The following is a 26,767-nucleotide window of genomic DNA, read 5'->3' on the forward strand; positions in this document are numbered from 1 at the left end:
AGCCTAATCAACCTCACAGGGTTATTCTGAGGATAAAATGGGGAGAGGAAAAACCATGTATCCATGACAGCAAGGGCAAATGTATCAAAAATTTGGAGAACCTTTATTTTAGATACTGCAATTTGTATTATTGGTGCTCCAAGGTCTAGCAGATGGTCGTACTTGAGAAATTTCCCACAAATTATAGTGGCTTTAGTTTTAAAAAAGTCAGGTTTCCGCCCCACCCCCCACAACATGGTTTGATTTAATCTCATTTACAAACTAAGAGGCACAAGGTCAGATGGTTCCTACAGCTTATGCTAAAATTCAGTATAAGCCATAGTCAGCAAGGTTTCCTGCTCTTCAATATTACTCTTCTTTTGTATTAAGACACACATATTGAAAAAACACAGGAGACAGTGTTATCATTTGAACCACCATTTGGTTAGCAGACCGGTAAACTGTTTATATATATACATCCTCACTGCCAAACATATAGAAGTATCTGCTTATTTACATAGGATTCCATTGCAACTGTACCATTTCAATAATGTTGTTATATGCAACTTGTTTTCTCTTCTGGTAAGTTCTTTCTTTCAACAATTCAAAGATATAATTAAAAAATTATTAGAAAGAAAAGAAAAATGTATGCCACCTTGAGCTCCTTGGAGTTGGATATCACCCAGTTCCAGGTAGAACTGTACAAAATATTAAAGCACAATAAAACACCAACCATTAAAAAAAAAAAATCCCTGTACAGGGCTGCCTTCAGGTTCCTTCTAAAAGTCATAAAGTTATTTATCTGTTTGACATCTGGTGGGAGAGCGTTCCACAAGGCAGTCGGGTGCTGCCACCGAGAAGGCCCTCTGGCTGATTCCCTGGTTCCCAGCATGGAAGAGCTGCCAATATTCCTGGTGGCAGAGTATTGTTTCCGGGGGTGGGGAGAAATTATGCCAATTCCAAAACTTTAATGGAGTTTTAGTCGGAGCCCAAGATTTCAACACCATGGAGCATCTGAGTAACCAATTTTCTGCCAAAAATTAATATAAAAATGTAAATAAGTGTGGGCATACTGAAAACTGTTGAATTGAACTTAATTAACTCTGGTTTCAAAGGGTCTACACTTAATCCTGATACAACCCTTTATCACCCGCAAAAACTGGAAACAGAACCAAAGCTTCTCTCCTGCAGAGGAGCGTAATATGACGATGACAACTGCTACGTTTATTATCTCGGCGGACCTTCCACCGAACCGGAAGCGCTTCTTCGACCCCGGAAGGACTAGGCCGGCAGGGAAAACCGGGTGGGAGACTATTATTTGAGCCTTGTCGAAAAGAAACGAAAGCGGCCGGGAAAGCTGGAGGGCGTCCGGGCCTCGGGTCAGTGGCTGACTGCGGGGCGCTTTGAGGGAAGAAGGGGAATGAACCGAAGGGGGCGGGGCAGGCGCGCGAAGCAGAGGAATGGCCGTTATGACGTTACACGGGCGGCGTGGCAGCTGGTGGGGGGGGTAGGTGTCCAGTGACGTCGTGACTCGCGGGGTTCGTTAGTGGGTGGCTGGCCAGCGTGGAGCCCTGAGTTCGAATCCCCCCTGGAGCTATGATGTCGTCGCCGGATGCCCGTATATTTAAAACAAAAAAAATTCCTTCCAGTAGCACCTTCAAGACCAACTAAGTCAGTTCTTGGTATGAGCTTTCGTGTGCATGCACACTTCTTCAGATACGTATCTTCAGATGCACACGAAAGCTCATACCAAGAACTGACTTAGTTGGTCTTTAAGGTGCTACTGGAAGGAATTTTTTTTGTTTTGACTATGGCAGACCAACACGGCTACCTATCTGTAACCGTATATTTAAAGTTCACCATTTACATTATTTAAAAGTTATGTTTTATTAAACGCTTGCCTGCCTTCCTCCAAGGAGCTCAAGGTAGCGTGCCCGACTCCCTCCCTCCTCCCCATCCTCTCAACAACCTTGTGAGGGAGGTTAGGCAGCGGGGCTGGAGTGGGTTCGGAAACCCCTTTCAGCATAATAATAATAATAATATAAAATAATAATTAAATAATAATAATTAAATAATAAAAAATAATGATAAATTAATTCCTTATACCCAGTCCATCTGGCTGGGTTTCCCCAGCCACTCTGGGCAGCTCCCAACAGAATATTAATAATAATAAAAATATTTAAAAATCAATGAAGCGTTAAACGTTAAAAACATCCCTAAACAGCGCTGCCTTCAGATGTCTTCTAAAAGTCAGATAGTTGTTTATTTCCTTACATCTGATGGGAGGGTATTCCACAGGGCAGGCGTCACTACCGAGAAGGCCCTCTGCCTGGTTCCCTGCAACCTCACTTCTCACAGTGCGGGAACTGCCAGAAGGCCCTCAGAGCTGGACCTCCATGTCCAGGCTGAATGATGGGGGTGGAAACGCTCCTTCAACAGTGATGTTGGTGCTGGGTGACTTTGCTTATTTACATTATTTTTTAAAAAATTGGTTGTGTTTTATTAAGGCAATGCTCAAGGTGATGTACCTGGTTCTCCCCCAATCCAACCTCTCAGCAACCCTGTGAGGTAGGTCCGGTTGAGAGGAAGTGGCCAGATTTCCCCCTTCAGCAATTGGGTGACTTCATTTTATACACACACACACATTTACAGTAAAGTGGTACCTCAGGTTACATACGCTTCAGGTTACAGACTCCACTAACCCAGATATAGTGCTTCAAGTTAAGAACTTTGCTTCAGGATGAGAACAGAAATTGTGCTCCGGTGGCGCAGCAGCAGGAGGCCGCATTAACTAAAGTGGTGCTTCAGGTTAAGGACAGTTTCAGGTTCAGAACGGACCTCTGGAACAAATTAAGTGCTTAACCCGAGGTACCACTGTATTAATATTAATATTTATTTACATTTATTATTCTGTTTTGCACCCAACCTTCCTTGAAGAAGCTCAAAGCAGTGTCCTTTCCTCCCTTCCTCCCTCCACCCCCCCATCCTCTCAAAACACCTTGTAAGTTAGGCTGGGCGGCAGTGATGGCTCAATTCCCACCTTCAGCATTGACTTTGTTACTGGGTGACATAATGTTTTTTTTAATGATTATTTTTATATTATTTTAAGCATCATTATATTTTATATCTCTGCTTTCCTCCAAAAAGCTCAGGGTGGCATACTTGGATTTCTTTCCCCTCCCCCCCCACTCCACTCCATTCCCCATTTTAACCTCAGCAACGCTATGAGGTAGGTTATGCTGAGAGGTAGGGACTGGCCCAAGGTCACCCAGTCAACTTCCAGGCCAAGTGGGGATTTAAACCCTGGCCTCCCAGGTCCTAGTCCAATACCCTAACCACCTCACCGAAACCAGCTCCTTCCCAGCTTAACCTCCCACACAAGGTTGTTGTGATATAAAACTGGAAGGAGTACACTGCCTTGGGGTCCTTGAAGGGGGGATATAAGAAATAAATAAATAAATTATTGAAAGGCGGGTAAGGGTACGGTGGTTATCTGCTCAGAGATTTCATCTTCCCTCCTTGCAGGGAAGCAATAAAAAAGAGAGTCATACCGTTTTGGTTCTTACTCTTTTCTCTCCTCTGCTGCATCACAGTGTTGACTCATGTTATGTTTGTTGTCTACTAAGACCCTAGATCCTTTTCGCATATACTACTCATCTCCTCCTGTTGTGTTTTGAAATGACATCAAATCTGCATAGAGTGGAGAGATCAAGTGTGATATATAGACCTGATAATATACCTGTTCCACCTCTGATTAACAGCTCAAGCGTCTTAGAAATATACCATAAGCTCTTATAGTTATCTCCCAACTGCATTCCAGAGAACCCCAATAAAGCTAGTAATAGGAAACAAGCTTGGCTAGATGACGCTATAGGAATGCTGTCGTGTACTGAGCCAGACCATTGATCCATTCATTTCAGTACTGCCTCCACTGCCTGGCACTGGCTCCATGATTTCAGACAGGTCTCTCCTAGCTCTGCATGGAGATGCTGGGGACCAGACCTGGGACCTTCTGCATGCAAGGCACAAGCTCTAACCATTTAGCTAGACCACAGAGTATCAGCCTGAGGCAGTGGCTGCTCAGGAGTCCACAAAAGAGCTAGTCAAAAATATAGCCCACTGTACAGAATAGACTCCAGATCCTGCTGGATTACGACTCCCTTCATTTCTGACAGTTTACTATGCTGGCTGGGATTGACAGGTGTTGGAGTCCAACAACACCTGTCCCCATCTCTGATTCTGTTGCCTTTAGGATATTTGTATTGCTTTGTACGCCTTAAGATTCCCTCACTCCCTGGTGCCTATTCATGAAGCAATGACCAATATCTCTAAATTATGCTTAGCTCTCTGGGCCTCGTGCAGGAAGCCCAAAAATACTTTTCCTCCTGAGTTGCACATCAGCTCCTCTGTTTGTGTAAAAAACATAGCTGATGTCTCTAGGTGTGGCTGCTGTACTAGGAGCAACCTGTCTTGCTTGTTGCTGGTTGTGCATTCTTGAAACAGTTCCTGATGCAACCTGTCTATGTGCTTATGTTTTAAAGGCAGAGATAACACAGCAGCATGCCAGCACTGCCACTGGATGAGCTCCAGTTGACAGAGAAAGATTCACTGACTGGGAAGATGAAAACTTTACCCGCCCTGGTAAGCGGGGTGCTTTTTTTTTTTTTTTTTTGCAGTTCAGAAGCCTGACCCATTCTCTTCTTATTTTTGTTAATGCATAGAATAAAATTAGCTGAGGCGTGAAAATGCAGTATATGACTCCTTTAACTTGGGGTGGGAACCTCCTGAGCATGTTTGACTCCAGCTTCCATAATCCACCATTCACCATGACCAATAGTCAGGGATGGTAGAAGCTGCACCCCAGCAACATCTAGAGGGCCACATGTTTCCTTCTCTGGGTCTACACTGGCTGGTTGCAGGTTTCTATGCTATTGGTCCTATGCTCTTGAAGGTTTTAGACAGGGCACTTTCTTAGCATTACCTGGAAACTCTGAGGATCAAACCTGGAGCTTTCTGCATGCAAAACAGTTGCTCTACCACTGAGCTGTTTTACTGTTCTAAAAAGACAATTGGTCCAAAAGCAAATCAAGTACAATAACAAAATCAAGTACAATAACAAAATAGAGAATTCCCTTCCTCTTATTGCCTGGCATTCCTGGTTCTAACTGGAAACCTAGTGATCTGGCATCTGTCCACTGAACTGTAGGTTTCCTGCACTAAAAACAGAAACTGCCCTAAAAATAGCACAAATTAGCAAGCTGTGTAAATTATGCAAATATGCAGGATTTGTTTTGTCTAATTTATTCTGTCATTGTTTCTATTTTGCATAATTTATCCTGCTTCTCTTCATTATGGGGAAAAGCCAGTTGCTGTTTAGGGCACCACAGCCCCACCCCTACCCACCAGAAATCTCATTTGGCCACCTCTCTGGCTTCCGATTTTTTCCTCCCTTTGCTACACCAGGAAGGTTTTCTCAAACTTGTCCCAGTGAGCTCTCTAGCTGCAAAACCAGTTTCATCAAAAACCACAGTAGGACACTAAAAATACAAAATGGAAAAACTAAAGCAAAACCTAAACCACATGGAGCAAAATAAATGGATATGTGCTTTTCCTATGAATAGCACTGAATCCACAATTCCCCCCTCCAGCTCCCTTGAAAAACTGTCACCTGTGCACAGTCACAGTAGAGACTACTCCATTAGGGCAAATAGGGCACTCTAACATGTCTGCCTCCACCTGCCTGCTTTCTCACTTACTGCCTGTCAGCTTCTTCCTCCTTAGTCTCAGTGTTGCTCTCATGGAGCTCAGTAGGGAGCAGGAGGATGGAGACAAAACTAGAATTGGTTGGCTCTGCCTCTCATTGGTTTGGCTCCATCTACTGATTGACCCCATGCCTTCTGCCCTACCAGTCCCAATGGACACTGGTCACCCCTGGAATACGGGTTTTCCATTTTCATACTATGTTGTGGCTGTTAGTGCAGGATCCTGGCATATCCTCAACACATCCAAAGGGTGCTCTCCGTCCAGCTTCTGCTATTTTAGTTTTGAAAACACGGGAGCATGAGGAAGGTGCCAGCTCTTATCTTAACAGGAGCCAGGCAGAGTCTGTTGTGACTTCTGCAGGATTCTAAAAGTGTCGTTTGCAAAACAAGGAGTTCTCCCCAAACCGCCACTCAGCAGGCCTCTTGCGATGAAAGAGAAACGGGAGCAGCCAGCAAGCCAAAGGCAGCAACAAATGAGGGGCTGGATTCCTGCTAAACCACAGGCCAAATTTCTGACAAATAGGAGAATTATCCCTGGTGTGCCCAGGTTTCTGAGATAGCTCAGAAAGCCAACACCGAGGATTTTTGTTTAGTCTTTGACCTGTTGACATCCCGTGGCATTCCTCCCCCTCTCTGCAGCATCCTGAAAAGAAAACAGAGCGGTCTTTTGTGATGTATAAGCCCCCACCGAAAGCCAGAGGCGACCGTGCCCTGCTGGAGGAGTTCTGGGAGAGAGCCAAGTTTGTTGCAGATGACCTGGAGTGGCTTTTGACTCTGCCTCATGACAAATTCTGGTGCCAGGTATAATTTATTTTGTAAAGGAAGAAAGAAGCATGTGTAGATGTGTTGGTGGTGACGATGAAAGTATAAGTCCTCCTTCTACACTGGGGTGGCGAGCCTTTTTTTCATGCTGGGGGCTGCATTTCCCTCCTGGGCAACCTTCTGGGGGCCATGTGCTAGGGATGGGTGGGGCCAGAGGCAAAAGCGGGTGAGACAAAAGGCATGAATCGTTCCTTTCTGCAGTAGGTTAAGTTCCAGCCATGAAGAAGTCAGGCTTTTCTACACCCCCAGTTGTACACACATCTCTCGATCCAGGCAAATGAGAGACGTTAACTGTATTCAAGGACACATATTGGTCAAGTGAAAGCAGTCAAGGAGGGGGCAGGGAAGGGCTGTGTACTAGAGAGAGTCCTAGGGGTTGTATTTCATCCCTTGCCCTCAGGTTCTCCACCCGTCCTCACAACTCTTTAAGCCCTACCCTTTCTTCTTTCATCTGAGCACTCTAGCACCGGCTGTAGAAGCATCAGTAAGGAGCTCGTAGGGGAAGGGTGAGGAGCCTTTGGGTATCCAGTTCCTATTGGACTCCCAACTCCTATCAACCCCAGCTTTGCAGGCAGGCAGGGATGATGGGAGTTTGTGGTCCAACAGCAATTGAGGAGTGGGCTTCCCCATTTCTGCTGCTTGAAGTAAGGGGAAAAAATGTAACAAATGCAGTTTTGATAGTTGAGGCTGAGAGTTATGGGCACACCTTTTGTGGGTTTTTTTAGGAGGACCTTGAGTCTCTGGTGTTACTGAACACAGTAAAAAGATAGTATTCAGGATCATACTTTATTCAAGCTGTGACATTTTATTTACCAGATTCTTTTATTTATTAAATTGTAAGTTATCTTAATGCTTCCTTCAACACCTCAAAAGGCATAGCTTGAGATTTTGATACATGAATCAAAAGGCTTAACCAGCCAGTTAAAAGGCAATTAAAATGGTCAGTGGTCCTATTTATGAAGCATGTTTGACTCTGTAAATGAGTATTATAAAATCCGTAAAGGGGGTGAGGCCAAGCCTCTGCATTACACTCAAGATAAATGTGTGATGTTTTGAAACTTTGAAAATGTCCCCCCCCCAAGTGTCCTGGAATCTTTGCTTCTTTGGCGCAGCCTTCATCTTAAAATGTTTTGCTCCCTTGTTGATTCAACGTGCAATAGACTGGCATAAGTTCCTCTGGTGATCTGCTGTCCTGCTAGGCAGCTAGATTTCTTTTTCCCATGAGACCTTTTGTTTCCTTGTGGCAGGTGATATTTGATGAGACGCTCCAGAAATGCCTGGATTCGTACCTGCGCCACGCCCCTCGCAAGTTTGACACAGTGGCGGACTTGCCTCCAGAGGTGAATGACCTCCAGAGACGCCTCCATCGGAACGTTTTCCTAACCTTCCTCCGCATGTCCACTCACAAGGAGTCCAAAGTAAATAATTTCTTTACCCAGCCTGCTTTTGAGATGTGTGTACATGTTTTTGTGTGTGGAAAAATAGCAGGTTTCTGTTTGTCTTTCCTAATGGCTTTCCCTTCATAGCCTCTACCTGGAGTTTCTCTCATATATATATGAAAATCTACGAAAGCATATATATATATATATATATATATATATATATATATATATATATGCCATTCCCTAGTCATTAATGAATAGAAGCACAGTTACGCTCCAATATATTCAAATGGTTTTCGGGAAATGTTAATGTATTTGTTTAGGTATATAGCCCATTCTGTCCTGAAGGCCGAGGTGGGAAAGAACATTTTCTTCTTTCCTTTCACCTTCACAAATAACATGTGTGGTGCCTTTTCAGCCAAAGAGGAGCCCAGTTTGAACCTAGGTCCTGATCCAATATTCTGTCAGCTGTTTCCTCTGGGGGCTTCCATGTACATAAATTGTCTTGCCACCAGGGAGGTTCAATTAGTTGGAACCTTCAAAGAGATGTAGTTCCATGGAGGTTATTTATTTCAGGGGCAGAAAACCTTTATCGTCCCCAGGGCTGCATTTCCTTCTGGGCAACCTTCTAAGGGCCACATGCCAGTGGCAGGCAGGGCCAGAGGCAAAAGCAGGTGGAGCAATGAATGCCAATCTTAACGTTTCATAGTAGGCCGGTTTTGATGCACACCCCTCTCTGTCCTGTATCCAGGCGAGCAAGAAGCTTGATCAGAGTTTCAGACATTGTCCTGCCAGGCAAAAACACTCATGATGCAAAGTAAGACCACTGAGGGGTGTGGCCTGGGGAGAGGAGGTGTGGCCTGGGGGGGGGGGACTTCTGAGGGCCAGATAGTGAAGCCTCCGTGCCTGAGTCTCTCTATCCTTAATTACCTCAACTCTTTTCAAGTTAATTTTCATAGAAGTAACTTCAATACATCCTGTAAGAAATAAGGCAAAACTGGCCGTTCCTATTGGTTTTCTCTGCAAGACCACCATTGGCTCCCTCTTTCTTTTCCTTTTTTAGATGGATTGCATCCAATCTTAGAGTAGATCAGCTGAAATTAATGGACCTAAGTGAGCCATGTTGATTGATTTTAGTGGGTCTACTTTGAGTAGGGCTAGCATTGGAAACAAGCCACTGTTCTTAACACAGGTGTCTAACGTGTGGCCATCTAGATGTTGCTGGAATACAGCCCCCATCTCTGACCATTGGCCATGCTACCTGGGGGTGATGGAAGTTGTAGTCCAGCAACAGGTGACCTCAGTGGTGTACTTCTCATATATGACCCTCTTTGTTCACTAAGGTCATTAGAAGAGCCTCTTTGCTGTGAATCCTTCTACTTTTCTAAAGTTCGATTCAGGACTATGTGCTCCACTGATGGGTTTTTCAACTAGTTTCTGGCAGTCATGCAAGAGGTATCCCTGGTCTTGTGTTGGGCTTCAGAGGCAATTGAAAAGCTGTACACCTCCTTCTGAGTGCCTCCAAAGCTCAGCTGAAACTTGCGGATGCCTGGTCAGATTGATATAGCCAAGGAATACATCCTTTTCAGTAGTGGTACCAATGCTGTGAAAATAAAACCCTGGGAAATGTTCATAGGTCCTGCCCTGTCACTGTCCTTAGGTATATTATGTGGATGTTTGGAGCTACAGAGGGGTGGGTGGCTGCTTGCGTGTGATTTTATCCTGTTTTACAGTGTTTGTGGCTTTAAGATGTCAGTTTTGCTGATTTAGGGAGATGAATTTTAATCTGTGCTCATTGATCATGGTGCTATGTTTTTGTCATGCTGTGAGCTGCCCTGGAGGTTCTTTGGAGGCATGTGGTATCGTCTAAATTCTGAATTCCTATGCGTACTTAAAAGCTACTCTGTAGAACCTTTTAGCCCTAAATATACGCTGCTCAAAGGATGCTCTGTAAAGGCAGCAAAATCCAGAGCACTTTTAGATCTCTCCAGGCCAGTCCCTAAATCAAGGGCTTGTGCTCTTCCTCCTGACTATAAAGACTGGCTTGTCCTTTGTCCTCTTAAACTTTTACATCACAGCATGAAGGGCAATTACGCACACATGTGCATCATCCCTCCCTAACCCCCTCAGGGCACTTGCAGTAGAGGGCCAGCGTGGTTAAGAGCGGTGGACTCATAATCTGGTGAACTGGGTTCGCGTCCCCGCTCTTCTACATGCAGCTGCTGGGTAACCTTGGGCTTGTCACACCTCTCTGAAGTCTCTCAGCCCCACTCACCTCACAGAGTGTTTGTTGTGGGGGAAAGGAGAATGTTAGCCGCTTTGAGACTCCTTAGGGTAGTGATAAAACGGGATATCAAATCCAAACTCCTCCTCCTCCTCATATCTGTCATGACGACAAAGGGCGTTTTGCTAGTTATCCATAAGCATCTTTCAATATCTTTCTCTCCCCACCCCTTTTTAGGATCACTTCATCACGCCATCTGTTTTTGGAGAGATCCTTTACAATAACTTCTTGTTTGATATCCCCAAAATCCTGGATCTGTGTGTGCTCTTTGGAAAAGGCAACGGTCCTCTGCTCCATAAGATGATTGGTTAGTGAGGGAATGGGGTGTGGGTGTGTGAAGTGTTGGGGGGTGGCACACTCTAAAAATCAGGATTTAAATCAAATTTGCCACTTTCCTCAGTCCAATTGGTTTTACTAATTGTAGGAGTAAAGTGTCTGTTTCTTAATTTACTGTTTAATATTACTTTTACTTTGGTCAAGTCAGGCTCCATTATTTCTTTACTAGGAAACAGAAAGCCAGCATTCAGTTGCAATAGCTTTTAAAGAGGGGCTGTTCCAAACTGGCCCATTGCTAAGGGACATTAAAGCTTTAAAGCAGGGGGGAGGAACCTTGGGTCTGGGGTCCAGATATGGCGCTCCAAGCCTTTCTGTCTAACCCTTGGTATTCACTGGTCCTGCTTTATACCCTCCCTCTGTGTTTTTGCCTAGCTGGTGTGTTTCCTTGAACTCTGATAGTGCCTCTCGCCTCTCCCTTGCCTGGGTGGAAAATAGAGAGTGATGTGCTAAACCATAGTTTGGCTTAATGCAACATTCAAACCAGGCCAATATGAGTTACGTGTAACATGAAGAGGATGCATGGAGATCTCCTAATTAAGTGTGAAGCCTTTTGTGGTGTTGAATGTTTTAACCTGCCTGAAACCAATCTTTTTCTCTTTCCTTCCTTTCTTCCTCCCTCTCCATCCTACCCCTCAGAAAACATCTTTACCCAGCAGCCAAGCTATTTCAGTGACTTGGATGAAACCGTGCCTACAGTCCTTCAGGTTGTACTTCTTGTTGGGCTTATTTGAGAAGCTCTGTTCCCATTTGTAACAGTTATGGGGAAACAAATGTTGTTGGACTGCAGTTCCCATCAGCCCCCAGCCAGTGTATCCATTGTGACTGACACACACCAGAAAATTGGCATGAAGGAAATGTGAACTGAAAGCTGGAAAAAAAATGCTCCCTGACCCCCATTTATAAGGAAGGGAGTTCTTTCCTTGGAGAGCAGACCTATAAAGTCCCATGTGGCTTGGACCCAGGTGACTTGAAAAATCCTATACAGACCTGCCCAGGTGCTATGATCCTTAGCTCAGCACCTGCTTTTGGTCCCATCAACACCAGAGGCACGATTGTTGGTGACCCGAGAGAGAGCCTTTTCTGTGGCTGCTCTCTTTCCCAAGAGGGGAAAGACTGGCTTCCTCTTTGTTATCTTTCCGCCAGCAGGCCAAAATCTTCCTGTTCAGACAGGCCTTTGATAACGAAGATTCGGACTATGCTGATCTCTGGGCTGCTGTCAGGGCAAACTGGATTTTCATTGCTGGTTCTAAATGTGTTCTGATGTGTTTTAATCATTGTTTGTAACTAGTTGGATATAATTACTTGGTATTATATAATGTTTTCAAATGTTGGAAGCTGCCATGAATCCCAGCTTGGGTTAAATGTGGGATAGAAATACATTAAGTTATTATAATATTATATAAATTATTATTATTATAATATTTATTTATTATTAATAACAACAAAACAGCTACAACAATAACCTTGGTCAGATGATGACCATCAATAAAAGGCAAAATGCACCCAGTTGTATTCCGCTTATGGACCCTTTGTTCCTTCTAGGTACTCAGCAGCATTCTGCATACATGTGGCTTGCAGTGTGAAGGGGCTTCATCCACACCACAGAAGCTGGAGGAAAGAATCCGATTGACTCCTGGGGATATTCCTCTGCAGGTGGGGTGGGGCAGGTATTTCCTGGGACCGATGTACTTCCTCCAAACCTGGCCTCAGCTTTAATCTTCACCACAGATACTTTCTCTCTCCCCACCCCACCCAACAGCTTATGTCTCATTCTGCACATGGTTGCTAGTAACACATTCCCTTCCCTGTCCTGTGACTGGGTGAGGCAGCTTTTCCTCATCACATGAATTTTCCTGTGCTTTGCGATACACTTTTTTCTGTATTGATATTTTATGTGTTCAAGTTTTAAAATCTCACTGAACACTTCCTTTCTTTGTATTCTTTGATAAACAGAACCATGGGCATCTACAATAATACTTCTAGGGGGGCAAAGGAGATGGGGGGTAAGCAGGCTAGTTTCTCATGAAAAATGAGAATATACTGCCTGTAAATTTGGTTTCATCTGGTTCTGCAAATGCTAGAAGTTTGTGTGTGTGTGTGTGTGTGTGTGTGTTTAATGACAGCTGGGAATTTGTGGATCAGGGCTACATAGACACCATATATTTAAAGGACATGACTTCCCCCAAAGAATCTTGAGGAAGAGCTCTGCCCCTCATTTGCTGTCCTGATCACTCACTTGCATGGAATTTTATGTGCTTAAATGTTCTCCAGATGTTTTGGATGACAGCTCCCGGCAGCCACAGCATGGCCACGCTTGCGGGAGTTGGTCTAAAATGTTATAAGCGCATCAGGCAGGAAAAAGCTGCCTTAAAATTAAAAGCTGATGTAAAGAATTGTTGGTTTGCTGCCCTTTAATGCTACCGCTTGTGGTGGGCCTAATAATGGAGCTGACCGCTCTAGGACTTCCCTGGCTCAGATTTTGAGGTGTGATATTATGCCAACTCTGAGGAGGAAGTGAACCCAGAGACTGGGGCTGGGGAGGAATCTAGGGCAGGGAATTGCTTTGTTTGGCAGCTTACTTTTAAAATAAAAATAAAATTGTGCTTAAAATCTGATTTTTTTAAAAAATGAAAGACCTTCCTTTCTTTTCCTCCTAGGAGCTGAAGGATATTGTCCTGTACCTGTGTGACACTTGCATCACCCTCTGGGCCTTTCTGGATGTTTTTCCTTTGGCTTGCCAGACATTCCAAAAGCATGACTTCTGCTACAGGTATATTAGTAGGCTGCCTGTGTGTGTGTGTGTGTGTGTGTGTGTGTGTGTGCACGTGCTTCAATTCCACTAGATAAGTGTTGTTGGATTCCAACTCTTATCATCCCTAGCCAGTTTAGCCTTTGGTCAGGGATGATGGGAGATGTAGCCCAACTACACTGGGATCACACCAGGTTGAAGAACACTGCCTCAGAAAAAGTTACAGCTGAGAGAGATACAAATCATTACAATAACAAATACGAAATCATTTCAAAACATAACACGACAATCTAACAACTCAGTTTGATTCTGTTATATTATTTTAAGGTCATTGTAAGACAAGCATTGAAACAGATCAGTTAATGACAGATACAATAAACCTCCCAAGGCGATCACTCATCAAGAAAAATAGAACCAGTACTTAAGTACTTATACCAAATGGTATGAAAGCTAAAAAGTGTTTCCTAGAGTTGCTTACAATATATACATATATATATAGATCCGAGCAACTTACCATTTTTTGAAAAATGCATACAGTACCAGATTTAAAATAGCATCTGTGGGACACCATGTGACTATACCTACTCTAGACAGAGCTATGACCCCCCCAGCTTCTTCTGTATTATCAATATTAGAATGTTGTACGCATATCCTTCCTTGATTTGATTTCTCTCTCGCTCTGTATATATACTGTATATACACATATATCTAAATCACAATTAGGTGTGTTTCACTTTTTTCAAAAAAGGCTTGCTGCATTTTATGAGCTGGTGGTACCTGAACTGGAAGCTGCTATTAAGAAGAGGCAACGCGAGGACAGCAGGTATGTTTCCTGTGGAGGTGACCATTCCCCTCTGAAATAAGTGCAGTTGTCCCCTCCAGGCACAAGCCCTGCAATATATCTGCCTAGGTTGCTCCTGCAGCATACCTGAAGTTCCACCATCCTTTAGGAGCAGGTGCTGGGAAAACGTTTATGCTCCATGGGCCAGATCCTCATCAGGATTGGCTTTGGGCGGCTGCCCACCTGACAGTTGCCTGACATCACAATGACATCAGGTGCAAAGTGCAGCTACAACAAAGGCTCTCTCACTCCATTTTAGCTGTGGGTTCCTGCTAAATTCAGGAAGGGGGCTGTATAGAATCCTGCTGGACTGAGCAGGATTTAACCCCTACTCATCAGTAACTCATCCTACACAGTTGTGTTGTCCCTGTTCCCTGCTGTAATTTATTGGGCTGGAGGTCCCCCCCCCCCCGAGATGTAGGAGAGCCAGTAAGGTATAATGGTTAGAGCAGCTTTCTCCATCCTGCTGCCATTTCAGATGTTCTTGGACTTCAGGTTGCATCATGGGAGGGAAGCTCCATTGAGCTAGGAGAAGTCCTAGCCCGGACTTTCACCAGCGGGACTGCTTAGTTAAATCTAGCCTTTGTACTTAATCATGGCTTTAATATTTTTTAGTGTTTTATTGAACGTATATACCCCACTTTGGAACCTTGCAATGAAGAGTGGGTCGAAGAAAATAATAGTAATAACAACTATCACTACAACTTCCTTTTGCTTCTGTGTCATAAATTCCACTCCCCTCTCCCCTTCCCTCCCCACCATCAGCTTATTGTCAGATTTGTGGAAGAGGCTGTCTCATTCTCGGAAGAAGATGGTGGAAGTTTTCCATATGATTATAAACCAGTTGTGCCTTCAGCCCATTTTGGAAAGCAGGTACTTGTTAACGTGCATGGATTCCATGCGGTGGGTTGCCCTTACACATTCATATCTATGACACCAGGAAAGAAACCTCAGAAACAGATAATGTTTACAGATCTTGGGGAACGAATCTAGGAGCTTCTGTGTTCAAAGCAGATGCTCTCTCGCTCAGCTGTGGCCCTTCCCCTGTCACAGGAAGCTGCTTTATGTCAAGCCAAACTATTGGTCCATCTAGCTCCGCATCTGACAGCAACTGTCCAGAGTTTCAGACAGGAGACATTCCAAGTGCTACTTGATGGTCCCGGGATTGAGCCTGGGACTTTCTGCATGGAAAGCTGATGGTCTACCGCTGAGCGATGGCCCTTCGGTGTACTGAGTCAGACCATTGGTCCACCCAGCTCAGTATTGCCTGCACTAACTGGCAGTGGCTTTCCGGGCTATTTTCTTAGCCTACCTGGAGATTGAGGGGATTGAACCTGGAACCTTCTGCATGCATAGGAGATGCTCTACCACTAAGCTACAGCTCTCCAGGATTTTGAGCAGAGCAGTATCTTTCCCAATCACCTGCCACTTGAACCTTTTAACTTGAGATGTCAGGAACTGTACTTGGGAGCCCTGAATGCACAGCGTGTGCTCTGCCACTAAGCTCTAGCTTCCTTTCCTAGGAACATGGGCTTGTCTGGGAACTGAACCCAGGACTTATTGCTCCCAGCTCCAAGGATCAGCCCCCTTGGATGAACAAGCTGCACCTAAGCCTATACAGGTTCATTGGTTGTTGTTAACATTACCCTCTTGTTTCAGCTGTGATAATATCCAGCCTTACATAGAAGACTTCCTGCAGATCTTCACCTCAGTGCTTCAGGAGAGGAGGTGAGAGTCCTGACTGGATGTTGGTGGTCCTTTACAACCTCTGGAATATATTTTGTCAATGCAGCCTGGCCTACAGCAGCCATCAGCCCCAGTCAGTACAGCCGTGTTGCAAACCTGCTTTGTCCGGCAACAACAGTGGGCTGGAGAAAGTGTAGGGCAGCTGGCTTGAAAGACACACATCTCTTTCACCCGGGTTTTGGGTGGCTCATTACACTTTTAAAAACCTCCCTAGCCATTGAAACTGTTTGGCAGTCCATTTTGCATGTAAATTTCACAAGGCAGGTATTTTTGCTGGGAAGGTCTCCCTAGTAATTGTGCAGTGTTTATATTTGCAGGTTTCTCCGTGACTATGATGAGCTCTTTCCTGTAGCAGATGACGTGAGCCTCCTCCAGCAAGCCTCCTCAACCCTGTATCTTTTTCTGCTGGCATTTCTGGGGAACTTCCTTCACCAACCTAATGCTCTCCAGATGTTTTGGATTTCCACTTGCCTGGCTGGGGTTGATGGGAGTTGTAGTCCAAATCCTATGGAGGGCACCACGTTGGGGAAGACTGGCTTGCATCCTCCAAAACATTGCTCCTCTTCAAGGTTTAATGAATGCAGGCATTCACCACAACTCAGGCTTGGAATCTGTAACAATAAGGAAGAAGGGTGCTTCTGAGAATGTGCAGGTTATCTTTCCCCGAATGCATGAAAATCCACAACCTACCCCTGCACATCTGCCCTGAATGCCAGGGCTTATAGTTACATTGTGTGTGATTTACATCAGATTTATCTGTGTGGTGCCTTAATGCTGTTGGGCAGAGATGAGACCAGGACAGCTTACATCCTGCAAGGAGTGGACAGTGCTTGGGAGGGAGTGGACAGGAGGAAAAAAACAGCCCACGACCTTCCCCTGCCGGAAACCATGGCCCCGGGGCTGCCCAGTAATACAGAGGGGCTAGAGACACTCAGGGAAGAAAACCACACAGAGGTGAGTCTTCAGAATGTGCTGCTAGCCTTGACTTGCTGTGAACTGGGGAGCAAGGTTGTCGAGGAGCTACCTACGTTAGCCATGGAGCCTGCATATCTGTGGGATGGGGAACCTGTGCCCCGCCCCCAAATGCTGCTGGATCCTGATCATTCCTGACTATTGTCAGGTAGAAAAGGAGGGGAGGGAGGTGGCTGGTGGTGCCCACTGGTAGGCAGAATCAACTAATTTTAGTTTTATCTGACCTCCCTCTTGAATTCTACAAGGGCAGTACTGAGGCTAAGATTATAGGTTGTGCCACTCCCTGGGCTGATTGTAAGGAGTGTTCTGAACAAAGTGGGCCCTGCTGCTCCTGAGAGATTCATCCTCCCTTCCATGTTTGCCTCTTTCATATGGAAACTGCTTTGAGCCTTCATTGCATTTAGATAATGGGGGAAAGCTAGAGGGTTGTAGGGGGGGCTGAATTTGATTTATGCATATTTGGTACAAAAACTGGATGACAACCACCCCCACCCTTCCCCTGGCTATGGTTCTGCACACCCAGCTACTTTCAGCCTTGTGACTCTTCTGGGGTAACGTTGCCTGTTGCCTTTGATGTGTCTAGTACGCTGGAGCAGCCGCGGCCCCTGTGTGCAAGGTCTCTGGGGTGGAGCTGGATTCCCTGATCTCCCAAGTGAAGGACCTGCTCCCTGACCTTGGAGAAGGCTTTGTCCTGGCCTGCTTGGAGGAGTACAACTACAGCGTAGAGCAGGTGATCAACAACGTTCTGGAGGACAAGCTGGTGGCAGCCTTGCAGAAGCTGGACCGAGCAATGCCCAGGTAGATCTGGATGGGGGAGTTGCTTCTCTTACCCACTTGGAGCCCCTGCAGGCTGCCATGTTCTGTTTTTTGTTTTTGTTTGTTTGTTTTGAATTTTGTTTTGCTGGTATGTTACGGACACAATAATAGTGCATCCGTGGTGGGTTTAACCTGGACCATCCACACATCATTTTTCTTTGTTAGTAGTTTCGAGGATGCTTTTAATCTGATTTTTACCTTATTGTGGAAAGAAGCATTCTTTTAAACCAGGCATTTGACTAGGAATAAAAAAGTGGCAGTGGTGCTATTTCGTATTATTAATTTTAATTTTGTTTGTTTGTTTGTTTGAATACCACCCTACACCCAGAGGTCTCAGGGCAGTTCACAGAAAAGATCACAATATATAAAATAAAAATAAAAACAATAACCCAATAACATATTTATATATTATATATAAATATGCATATTTATAATCAGTGTATTGGTGACTGACCTTGATTGAAAACCCCTTAAATCAGCTACAGCATATGTCTGCTGTACATGTCTGCTCAAAAGCATGCTGTGTTGAGTTTGGGCGCTGCAGCTCTCAGATAAGTGGGCTTAGAATTGCAGTTCCAGAGCCACAGGCTGCTGCTTGGTTTTGTGAGGAATTTTTCAAGATTGTGCTTCTGAAGAGTATGGTGTAGTGGATAGAGTAATGAGTTAAGAACTGCCTCCCCAGGGTTCATATAGCCACTTAGCCATGTTAAAGCTCATTGGCTGACCATGGGCCATCCGCTCTTTCAGCTTAAGCTTTCCCACAGGGTCATTGTACGGATAACATGGGGAGAGGAAGAACCATCTACTTCACCTTGAGCTCTTTGGAGGAAAAGTGGGATATAATAGCAATAATAAATAAAACAAATTGGAGGGCTTGGTCTTTTTCTGTCAGGTCAGTGAAGCCAGACCCAACACCTCTTCTCACTTCCCGATGCAACGTTTTCCAGAACGATGAGTTTGATGTTTTCAGCCAGGACTCTCTGGATCTCTCCCGCGTGCAGAAAGGCAAGAGGTGAGTTGCCTGGGGCCTTTCAGGCTGTGTCTGATCAATGGCTGTCAAGTTAGGAAATATTACCCGTAAAGGTAAAGACCCTACATCAGGAGTGGCCCTCTAGGTGTTGCTGAAAACAACTCCAATTAGCCTTAGCAAGCTTGGCCAATAGCTGGGGATGATGGGAGTTGTGGTTCAGCAACATTTGGAGAGCCAAAGCTTTCCTGTACCTGCCCTGCGTAATTTCTGTGGGTTGGGATTGGCGGATCTGTTTTTCTAGCCAACAGTGTTGGGCATTGTTCCTTTTTCATAGTGCTCCGGTTTTTAACATCCTCGAGGCAGGAAGGTTCTGTCCCTTCCCCTCTCCTCCCACCATGGGTAGGAAGGAATCTGGAAAGGGCCATTTTTCAGAGAGCAGAAGTTGACTTCTGGAGTGTTATCATGAGTGATGGCTGTTGTAACCGGTATTTTAAAAAACAAAACCTGTTTTTTGCCATTGTTTGGCGTGGTGGCAGCTCCTTTTCACAACCCCTGTTACCTTTCTAATCCTCACTCCCAATTGTTCTAATGCCAGAATACCACCTGAATCAGCTTTCACCAGCCTGGTGGCCTCCAGGTGCTATGGACTCCAACTCCCATATGCCCCAACCAGCACAGTCTGCCCACCTGCTGCTCTCACGGCACTATGATAATTTTTAAAAACCACTTTGCTGATTAAGATTAAGACCACATTTGCACCATACATTTAAAGTACTGTGATCCCACTTTAAACGGTCATGGCTTCCCTCCAAAGGTTATGGGAGCTGTAGGGAGGGAGCTGTTTGTTAAGGGTCCTGAGAGTTGTTAAGAAGAGACCCCTATCCCCTTCCTTGGAACTACAATCTTCAAACCCCTCTGGGAATTGTAGCTCCCTCTAGTGGTTTCCTGATGTAAGGAAAGCCAAGGGTGGAGCCCTGGAGGGGACTTCCCCTCTGCTTCTTTGCTTGCAAGGAAGCCTTTCATTAAGTCAACACTGGGATGCCTCAAGCAGCTGGTTGTTCCAGTTGCACTTGCTCCTGAGACGTGATCTTCTATCCATGGTATGAGAGGAATGCTGCACGGAAAAGCCCAGACGTGAATACCTTGTATATCCCCGGGAGCAAAGTAATAACAATAAATTGCTGGCTTGGCAGTTAGGAAGCAGATTTTGACATTGTTCCTTGGTAAGGCTTACTGAAGCATAGGGGGTGTGGCACTGATCAAAAGTGTAGGTTTCTGGTGGGAGTTCCAGGCTTAGCATCTGCAGGATCAGGGCCCAGCGTGGCACGACAGCCCTAGGCAGTATCACCAGAAGATGTCTGCAGAAAGGACAAGTCCAAAATGTCATTTGCTTGGCTGGGATCTCAAAACCAAAGTGTCAGCCCAAAGGGAGCCAGCCAGCCAGGGAAATGGGATAGGCCAGAGACAAGGGAAGGAGGTGGTGTCATTCTCAAGAATAAGGAGCGGTCACATAGGAAGCTACTGATTCAGACCCATCGGTTCATCTAGTGTAGCGTTTCAGACACAGAGTCTTTCCCAACCCTACCTGGAAGTGCCATTGGGGAGTGAACCTGTGACCTTCTTCAGAGCAGATGCCCTACCACTGAGCTACAGCGCTTCCACATTACAATGACAATGTGGTTATATAATATAGACATTGTTCAATTTGTGGAGTATATAAATGGCTAAACATTAGAGGGAGCTGCCTTATATTGAGTCAGACTGTTGGTCCATTTCACTCAGCATTGTCTATTACACTGACTGGCAGCTGCTGTCTCCTAAGCCCCACCTGGAGATGCCAGGAATTGAACCTTTGACCTTTTGCCTGCAAAGCATGTGTTCTGCCACTGCATAACAGCGAATACCTCCCTACAGTGAGGTAAGATTCTAGTCCTCATGGTTCCAAATTAAAGGCTGTTTTAAATAGGAATTCTGTGTGTCTTATATGAAGTCAGGCCATTGGTACATCTAGTTCAGTATTGCCCACGCTTGACTGGCAGTGGCTCTCTGGGTTTTTGAGCAGGGGACAGTGCTCCTGTAGATGCTGGGGATTGAACCTGAGACTTTTTCCATGCAAAGCCGATGCTCTGCCAGTGAGCTACAGCCTTTCCTTAAAACGTAGGAAGCTCCCTAATGCCCAGTCATGCCATTGGTTCATCTAGTTGTGTGCACTGACTGCTAGCGGTGTTCTATGATTTAGAGGAGCCTTTATCAGCCCTACCTTGGAAATGCAGGAGATTGAATCTGGGAACTTCTGAAGCAAATGTTCCACTACTGACCCGTGGCTGTTCCCCAGGGGCTTTTGTGTGGAAACCGGATCAGCCTTTGTTCTGATCTGGCTGGGCTTTCCTTGCGTTCCCAGGAGTGACAAAGCCTCAACCAAAAGTCTGGTGAATGACAAGCGCCTTGTGAATGAGCAGAGGGAGCGCTACAGCCAGTACTCTGTGATAGTGGAGGAGGTCCCAGAGCAGAGCGGAGCAGGTCTTTCCTACCCGGATGAGTATGAGGACGAATATGATGACACCTATGATGGCAACCAGGTGGGAGCAAACGACGCCGACTCAGATGACGAGCTGATCAGCAGGAGGTGAGTTTAGAGGCCTTTCTGAATGGAGCCTGCCATAATCATTTGTGTAGTGCAGCAAGTGTGTTCTGAAGGGCACTCCCTCTCCCTCCATTCTCAGCTAGGTCCCATGTGTAGCTTTTCCACAGTCAGGATGTATTTACACAGTGCAACTAAAACCCCGTGCTTCCACTTTAAACAGTCATGCCTTCTCCCAAAGAATTCTGGGAGCTATAGTTTTTTAAAGGGTGCCGAGAGTTGTTAGGAGAGACCCCTCTTCCCCTCCCAGAGCTACAGTTCTCAGAAAAGCAATTGAAAAGCAATCCCTCTCCTTGGAACGTCTCATCCATTCATTTCTCCCTGCATTAGGCCATTTACCATCCCTCAAGTTCTGAGACCAAAAGATCAGAAAGAAGAGGACGAGGAAGATGACAATGAAGAGGAGTTGGCGGCAGCTGATGAAAAGGGGGCTGCAAAGGTGATTGTTGCAGGGCAGCTCTGAAGGGGGAGGAAGGGGTTGTGAGGCAAACCCTTGCACTGCTGTTCTTTGGGGAGATGACTCTTTGGGAACAGGCTGGGGAGGTCTCTGAGATCCCTGTGGCTAAGTGGAGCTGATGTGCATCAGCCAATGGAGATGTAATGATAACCATAGTCTGTGGGGCTGTACAGAGCAGCAGCAAGAAGATGGGTCCCTGCCCTGAGGAGGTTACAGGCTAAAATTCAACACAGAGAAGACAGTGGAGGGAGGGAAGTAAGTAAGATGTAGGGGAGGGTAGATTGGGGAAGTGCAAAGGGCCGCAAAGATCCATCTCCACAACAAAGAGCATACTGCCTTGTTGAGGACAAACCCCTTTTCTGCGGGGATAAGGGAGGTGGGGCCCCTCCCCTTCATCCACACTGCAGATGCTTCTGGGTTCTGATTCCCATCAGCCTCAGCCAGCCTGGCTCATCTGGGATGTTGGGAGCATTAGTTCAACAGCACTTGGAGGGCCCACCAGCATTTTGAACTGGAAATGAACTGGAGCTCCATTCTTTCCTTCATGTGCAGCAGGACCACTTTGTGCAGGACCCAGCTGTGCTGCGGGAGAGAGCTGAAGCCCGGCGGATGACTTTCCTCGCCAGGAAAGGGTAAGATGCAACTCCCCTTCTGTGGCTCCTGGTCTTTCTATCACATGTCGCTCAACAGCCCTCAAACAGGGGACACCTTCAAACAGAGGGCTGCATTACACCCTTCACAACAAACAGCTGGTCTAGCTCCCACTGCTGTATCCGTGGGACTTGGAATTCCTCTGTGCAATATTAAAATGGGTGTTATGTTGGCTGCCATGGGACATGGGTGGCACTGTGGGTTAAACCACAGAGCCTAGGACTTGCCGATCAGAAGGTCGGTGGTTTGAATCCCCATGACGGGGTGAGCTCCCATCGCTTGGTCCCTGTTCCTGCCAACCTAGCAGTTCAAAAGCACGCTAAAGTGCAAGTAGATAAATAGGTACCGCTCCGGCGGGAAGGTAAACGGCATTTCCGTGCGCTGCTCTGGTTCGCCAGAAGCAGCTTAGTCATGCTGGCCACATGACCCGGAAGCTGCACGCCGGCTCCCTCGGCCAATAAAGCGAGATGAGCACCGCAACCCGAGTCGGCCATGACTGGACCTAATGGTTAGGGGTCCCTTTACCTTATGTTGGATGCCTTTCAATTCTCTGCTAAGAAAACCAGTTTCATCAACAAGGTTGCATACTCTTGTTAGAAGATGACCAAATTCACATTTGAGTTCTTCCAATAATTCTTGGTTGCAAGCCATTTAGGCCCAGTGACTTGCTCTGTGCTGTATCCAGCTGAGTTGCTCAGCTGACAGGAAAGCTTCCATCAGATGAATGGGAAGGGAAAAACTTTTGGGTGATTACCCCTCCTCATTTTAGTCCTCCGCATCCCCTTAAATCCACTCCAAAGGGTTGGAGGACTTTCTCAAGCAGATGTTTTTAAAGTGGGAGTGTCAGCTGACCATCACTAATCTTATGGGGATGTTTTTAATGTTTGATGTCTTATTATGCTTTGATATCTGTTGGAAGCTGCCCAGAGTGGCTGGGGCAACCCAGTCAGCTGGATGGGGTATTTATATTGTTGTTGTTGTACCTCATTCCTGCTGCTTCCCTGATTAGTTTCTAACTTATTTAGCATTTAAATGCATGTTATTTCAATGTCTTTTTTCACTGTCAATTCCCCTTTTCCCACCCACCCATCTTTTTTTTAATCCTGAGCCTCCTGCTTCTTCACAAACCACATATTTAACTATGGAACTCACTTCGACGGGAGGCAGCGATCACTAACTTGGATGGCTTGAAAAGAGGATTGGACGGATTCATAGAGGATAGGGCTGTCATTGGCTACTGACTGCAATAGCTATGTTCACCTTTAACTGTGAGAAGCAGTAATGCTTCTTAAGAAAACTACGCAGGGGTGGGTGGGGAGGGGAGTACTCTGCTTGAATCCTGCTTGTAGGTTTTCTATAGAGAACAGAATGCTGGATTAGATGGGCCATTGGTCTGATGCAGCAGCCTCTTATGTTTCGGCCTTTTTGAAAGGATGTGATCCACCTCATTGTCTCCCATTTTCTTTTCACTAATTCCCTCATTTTTCTTCTGCGCTCCCCCCCCCCCATTAGAAATATAACTGTGAATATGTTGGGCTTTCCATTCACATATGTGCTGAATTTGATAACTTTGTGAGCACAGTCACAAACTACTGGTCAGAACTACTTGGATGAGGGTCCTGGGTGCCCTGCAAGATTAAATCAAGGGCTGCTTCCATGACTAACTATCATAAGGCACAATCATGTCTACAAATCATAACTGTGACCCCAATGTGTATTTACCCAGTTAGTGTGAGGGCACTTGAAGGCTTCCACTAACACAAGATTTACTCCTTTTGTCCTGTCTTCAGATGTCTGAAGGAAATAAAAGAGGCAGTGTCAGAGTTTTGATTGGTGGAATGGAGAATAGTATATATCTAGTGTTCTGTTACTTTGAGGGACTAATATTTAGAAGTATACCTGAGAGCCTTTGCAGTTTAGTGGTCCAAATGTTGGACGAGGACTTGGGAGGCCTGTGTGCAAACCCACACTCAACCAGCCATGAACTTGTGACCTTGGGCCAGTTGATGTTTCTTAGCCCAAACTAACTCACAGGGTTTGTGGGAGGACAAAATGGGGAAGGGAAGAGTCACGGGTGCCGCTTCAAACTCCTTCAAGGAAAGATGGGGTACGATGTATAATAATAAACAAGCACCGCAATCTTGGGAGAGGAAACTTGGGGGATGTTGAATTCCTGCTTCCATCTGCCCAGCATGACCAATGCTCACCGATGATGGGAGATGTACAGCAGCTTCTGGAGGCCCGCTGCTCCCCTGGCAGAATTTTTAAGACTTTTCGTTACTTGGATACTGCCACATTTTACATATAGAGCAGTATCACTTCTGAGATGGCTGTCCCTGTGTTTTCTACAGATTTTGCATTTCAGGATTACTGTGACCCTCTGGTGTTCAGACCCACTAAGTTTCTGTCGACCTGAACTGCCTCCCCTCCCCACCCCACTCTTACACTACCAGCGAGATTTGTTGTGCCTATTTGGTGGAACTTAGCAATGGAACTTTCCTCCTTCCTCTTACACAGGCACAAGCCGGACAATTCAGGTGTCATTTTGGGCAGCGCCAAGGGACATGGCCAGAGCCGAGAGACAGTCCAGGAGCGCAGGAAGAAAGAAGCCAGCAAAGGGACCAGGGCTAATCATAATCGGCGTGCCATGGCAGACCGGAAGCGAAACAAAGGCATGATCCCTTCCTGAAGAGGTGGAGAACGGGGCAACTCTTCCTCTTAGAGACTCATAGTGCAATGCCTTTATCCTAAGGGACAGTACTTTTCCGTTCTTGTTTGTGGAGAGCATCAGCATGTAACAACCAGCAACCCATTACAGAGAACTGCAACAGCTGTGCATTGTTATTTATAGGGGAATGCAACAAAGATATTTATGCAGACACAATGGACCTTGCTGTGCAGGCAGTTCCTTGTGAACATTTGTCAGCACGAATAATAATATATCAGCCTTGATGCATGAGATCAAGTTCCCAACTAGTCCACCAGCTCTTTTTTGCAAGCCCACAAGCAGGGTGTGAAAGTGAGGGGTTACTTGTGTTCTGCCTCTGGCCTCTGTTGTGCAGAGGGGTACTACTTCTGGGGGAGGGGTTGTAGCTCAGTGGTATAGAAGCTGCTTTGCATGCAGAAGGTCTCGGGTTCAATCCTCAATATGCCCAGGTACAGCTGGGAAAAGGCACCTGCCTGAAACCCTGGAGACCTGCTGCCAGTGTAGACAATACTAAGCTAAATGGGCCAGCGATTTAACTCCATACAAGGCAACTTCCTATGTCCACCTGAATAGGGCCCCAATGCCCTTTTCAAGAAATCTATAGATGGTTGGCCACCATCTCCAACTTTTATTCTTAGCGAATTCCTCAATTACGCATCAGGATTATGTAAAGTACTTCATGCTTTCAATCCTGCATTGTGTCAGTTTTTTCCTCACTGCCCAGACCAACCTAGCTCCAGCAAGCAAGATGGTGACCTCATGTATCCTCAGACCATGTTCTGGGCTATTATTATTGCATAATGATGTTATATTTGCAACCTCCTTCCGAAATGCTCAAAAACAGAGGATCAGAGAGCTGTCAGAGAGTTCAATGGGGAAAACTGAGAAACGCCTTGGAAGTCATTTGACTTCCGAGGCGCATTCGAAAACAAGCATTCACTTCCGGGTTTTCGGCGTTCGGCTTTAGAAATGTTTGGCAGCCAAGACGTTTGAAAACCGAAGTTTGACTGTACGTTGTACTGTACACTTGCAGTAGGCAAGTGTGAAATCTGTGTGTAGGCATCTCATGAGCCTAAATGGGGATGAAGATCTTTAGCAACAGAGGCCTTACTTACCACTTCCTGAAGACTCCCCCAAATGCTAAGGGCTGGGAAAAGAATTGGGGACAAAGTAAGGCACGTGTTCTTAGTTTTCCTCCCTATCCCTCCAAAAGAGAAAGGGGAAATACAGTGGTGCCTCGCTAGACGAAATTAATCCGTTCTGCGATTCTCTTCGTCTAGCGGTTTTTTCGTCTTGCGAAGCAAGCCCATTGACAGCTTAGCGGATTAGTGCTAGAGCTGTCAAGCGGCTTCCAGCGATCAGCTGTTAAGCGGCTTATCAGCGGAACAGCTGATAAGCGGCTTAGCAGCTTAGGAAAAGGGCGAAAAAAGCAAAAAAAAACCGCCGGGGGACACAAGATTTTTTCGTCTTGTGAAGCAACCCCATAGGGAAATTCGTTTTGCGAAGCGCCTCCAAAACGGAAAAACCCTTTCGTCTAGCGGGTTTTTCGTCTTGCGAGGCGTTCGTCTTGCGGGGCACCACTGTAGATGTTAGAATATGTACTTCCCAATTCCACCCCCCGTCCCACTTTTGAACTCCTTACATTTTTTCAC

General features: G+C 45.8%; 1 protein-coding gene across 2 annotated transcripts; it reads left to right on the forward strand.

The window, feature by feature from the left end:
• The first annotated feature begins 1,231 nt into the window (after nt 1-1,231).
• ASCC2 (activating signal cointegrator 1 complex subunit 2) lies at nt 1,232-25,296 on the forward strand. 2 transcript variants are annotated; one of them, XM_083717173.1, is made up of 19 exons: nt 1,232-1,358; nt 4,521-4,620; nt 6,381-6,542; nt 7,811-7,981; nt 10,407-10,536; nt 11,202-11,269; nt 12,108-12,218; nt 13,223-13,335; nt 14,063-14,137; nt 14,921-15,028; nt 15,815-15,883; nt 16,219-16,293; nt 16,687-16,855; nt 17,457-17,671; nt 18,582-18,701; nt 21,061-21,285; nt 21,631-21,739; nt 22,313-22,389; nt 24,926-25,296. In XM_083717173.1, exons 2-19 carry the CDS (start codon nt 4,540-4,542, stop codon nt 25,095-25,097), a joined length of 2,250 nt encoding a protein of 749 aa, XP_083573299.1. In that variant the 5' UTR covers nt 1,232-1,358; nt 4,521-4,539; the 3' UTR covers nt 25,098-25,296. The 2 variants fall into 2 exon arrangements, with proteins under 2 accessions (XP_083573299.1, XP_083573298.1); XM_083717172.1 differs by having other exon boundaries at nt 1,233-1,358; nt 22,310-22,389.
• The last annotated feature ends 1,471 nt before the right edge of the window (nt 25,297-26,767 follow it).

Source organism: Podarcis gaigeae (genome assembly GCF_964106915.1).
Source record: "Podarcis gaigeae genome assembly, chromosome: 16".
Classification (NCBI taxonomy): domain Eukaryota; kingdom Metazoa; phylum Chordata; class Lepidosauria; order Squamata; family Lacertidae; genus Podarcis; species Podarcis gaigeae.